General features: G+C 44.9%; 1 protein-coding gene across 1 annotated transcript; it reads right to left on the bottom strand.

Moving 5' to 3' along the window:
• On the bottom strand, positions 1-2,680 carry LOC149341311 (uncharacterized). Its single transcript, XM_089541953.1, has 3 exons — positions 1,951-2,680; positions 1,619-1,821; positions 1-964 (listed from the first exon to the last, which is right to left on the bottom strand). The coding sequence occupies exons 1-3, from the start codon at positions 2,545-2,547 to the stop codon at positions 460-462; spliced, it is 1,305 nt and encodes a 434-aa protein (XP_089398079.1). The 5' UTR covers positions 2,548-2,680; the 3' UTR covers positions 1-459.
• Between the last annotated feature and the right edge of the window lie 261 nt (positions 2,681-2,941).

Genomic DNA, 2,941 nt, shown 5'->3' with positions numbered 1-2,941 from the left:
TTTTGGACCAAAAATGGCGTGACCCCTATTCCTCAACCCTCATACTCTCCCGACCTTGCCCCGTGCTACTTTCTTTGTTTCCTACAATGAAAAAATAGGTGAATGGAAAGCGTTTCGCTGATGTTGCTGAGGTGAATAAAAAAACGACGGAGGCACTGCAAGCATCACAAAAGATGAATTTAAACAATGTTTTGAAAAATGGAATGAAAGATTCCACAAGCGTATCATTGCAAGTGGGGAATACTTTGAAGGAGATTGAAGGTCTGTGCTTAAAATGTGAACAAATAAGTTCGAACAAAAATAAGTCCGGTTTCTTTTGGGTACCCCCTCGTATAACAAAAACATGCGACATTAACCCATACAGGAAATAAACGCACAAATATTGGCACTCATGCATTCTGAACTATGCCAGTCCATGGTCTTTGTTTCATTCTTACAGCAGTGTTTACTGAAAGCGTTCTACACAGCCACGTCCTGCGCACATTTGAGTGCAGACAGGAACGGTACAGCACGTGTGAAATAAAAATTGTCCAGCTTTGTCCTCATGACACTCCAAGTGGACTCACAGTATTTTAACTTGCAAATTATTAACCACTTTTCAGAGTACACAACAAAGTGTGTCCACTTGAGGCCAGCACAGAACATCTGGCCCATAACTTGTGCGTAATGCTGGCTAGTCACTTTTAACTCTGGAATACCTCCAGAGACTTCAACAAAAAAGTCCGGTGAAGTCAGTGCTTCTTCCAGGGTCGCCGACTTCATGCTCCATGGGCACTTCACTTCTATTAAACCAAACGGTGGTTCTTCTGCGGCATCATATACGACACGGTCAGGTGTTGCACCCAACCACGGGCAACTGGGGCGCACCATAAGGCCACAGGTGTGGACAACAACAGGCCGGCCGAGATGCTCCATGACTTGAATGTACCGTTGAACAGCTCGTGGTTCATTTGTGCTCCCATATCTGCATATATTTGAAGGGCTAGAAATGTTATCTAATGCAATCAGCGCTAGGAAGCAAACCTAGAAAATGACCAAAATAGTGAAAATTTGTGTGTACCCGATTAATCTACGTGTTCCTATTCTTACTAAAGAGTAGACCTGCTGATTTAACAATATCAAACTGTCTCCAGCCAGTGGTCCTGATGATGTACTTACACTTGTTTAAAAATGATACATTAATATCATTTTTTTAGTTACCTTTCTGAGTTTGCCTTGACTCTGCATGTCTGCCAAAAGGCTGCAAAAAATAAAAATGCTGTCTCCATGCATAAGAATGGTCCAAAAAGCTCTGCTGAAATTACCAACTGATTTCTTCAACAAATAATGCAGTAAGATTTGTTTGTAACAAATCTTTTCTTTTAGTGTCACATTTCCTAAAGGCCATCTCGATAGGACATCATTAGCTAAGCGGCATAAACATTTCAGGCTTCAAATCATGTACAGGAGTAAGTTAAACATATGTCTGAGCTCATACACAGTAAGGTGTGTTGAAGCAATTAGCGCTTTTTTTTAGCATTGCACATCTTCAGTTATTTTGAGGGATGATAAAAAATTAGGGGAGTGATTCCAGGTAAATAGCATTCTATATGATGATACTTTTGACAGTTCACCTCACCTTACAATGTTGTTGGTGAAGCACTTTGGCCGCATGATGTTGCTAATGCCGCGCTCTGTCCAGGCTTGTTTCCGGCACAGCACAGTGTTGAACTTCGATGCAGTCAGCCGGTCAGCCCGTGCAGCATTCCATGTTGGGCTCCTTGCCTGCTGACGTGTGCTGAGCTCGAGTGTGCAGGCATCCTCTGGTGACAGCCTCAGACACTGGATGAATATTTATGAAAAAATATTTCACATGCAGCAAGTGACACTAAACATTATCACAAGTCCCTTCATTCTGTTAATCACAGCTCAAGTAAGCTTCACAGATGTATTATGGCAGCAGCTGTATACCTGCAACCAGTCGCAGCTTGCCAACTCTGAGGGAGGACACCAGTTTAGTTCTTCTGGAAGAAATTTGTAGGATGGTGCGGGCTCCAGCTTCTCTCTTGCTTGCAACCGTTCATGCCAGGGCACAAGACATTCAAACCCAGATGGCAGCAGAGGCATCTGAACAGCTTTTGCTGATCCTTCATAGGAGCGCCCACACTGAGTTTCCACACAGCGTGCGGAAGCAGCTTCAGCTAAGATGGCTGCCCAACAGCCGTTTGCTTCATTCTGGCTAGCTGAAAGCCTCATTACTGCTTCTCTTTGTTGTTCCTCAGAAATGGAAGGTGGTGCTGACTCTTTGATTGTGCACTGTAGTGGCTCCAATGGGCGCCCTTCCCCCACTTGACGCCAGTTGACATTCATGATGCCTTCTGGGGCCATTACTCGCCTGGGCCGCCTCCACTGCTGAGGCAGTTCAGTGGGCGACAACTCTTCAGGTGGCTCCTTGTAGCCAAGACGCTGCAGAGCTAAAATACAGGAAAGTACTGCCATCAAATGATTGCAGTAGCCGGATGCACCTGCCGGACAGCTGCATCGGGCCTGTTCAACATGGCAATCCATCCTGAAGCCAAAGTGCACAGTGTACGGGTCTGCTGTCTTCTTACGGCTTCGGTAGCACAAACAGCGCACAGCAACAGCAGACTCGGTGCCACTGGAACGAAGCAAGCGGTGCACATAGTTAAGTTCAGGATGATCTGCATGTAATTATCACTACTTCATTTTTGCTAATATTCTCTGTGGCATGGTTAGAGTAAATTCTTGGAGGTTGCAAGCGTGGCCCCGCAATTTCTGCCACGCGTTTCGCAAGCTACTGCGGGCCAGTTTACCAGTTGCAATAAAAGATTTTTCAAAATTCGTGAAAACTGCACGTTTTGCATAGAATAAAAGCGTGTGCTTTGGTTTTCACAAACTAAGTGGGAAAGCGAACACAGAACATGATGCAGGAGGTTGGCGA

This window comes from Amblyomma mixtum, chromosome 5 (assembly GCF_055824585.1).
Source record: "Amblyomma mixtum isolate Tamu chromosome 5, ASM5582458v1, whole genome shotgun sequence".
NCBI lineage: Eukaryota > Metazoa > Arthropoda > Arachnida > Ixodida > Ixodidae > Amblyomma > Amblyomma mixtum.
The sequence above is the reverse complement of the archived record's forward strand: the minus strand, read 5'-3'. Positions and strand labels throughout refer to the sequence as shown.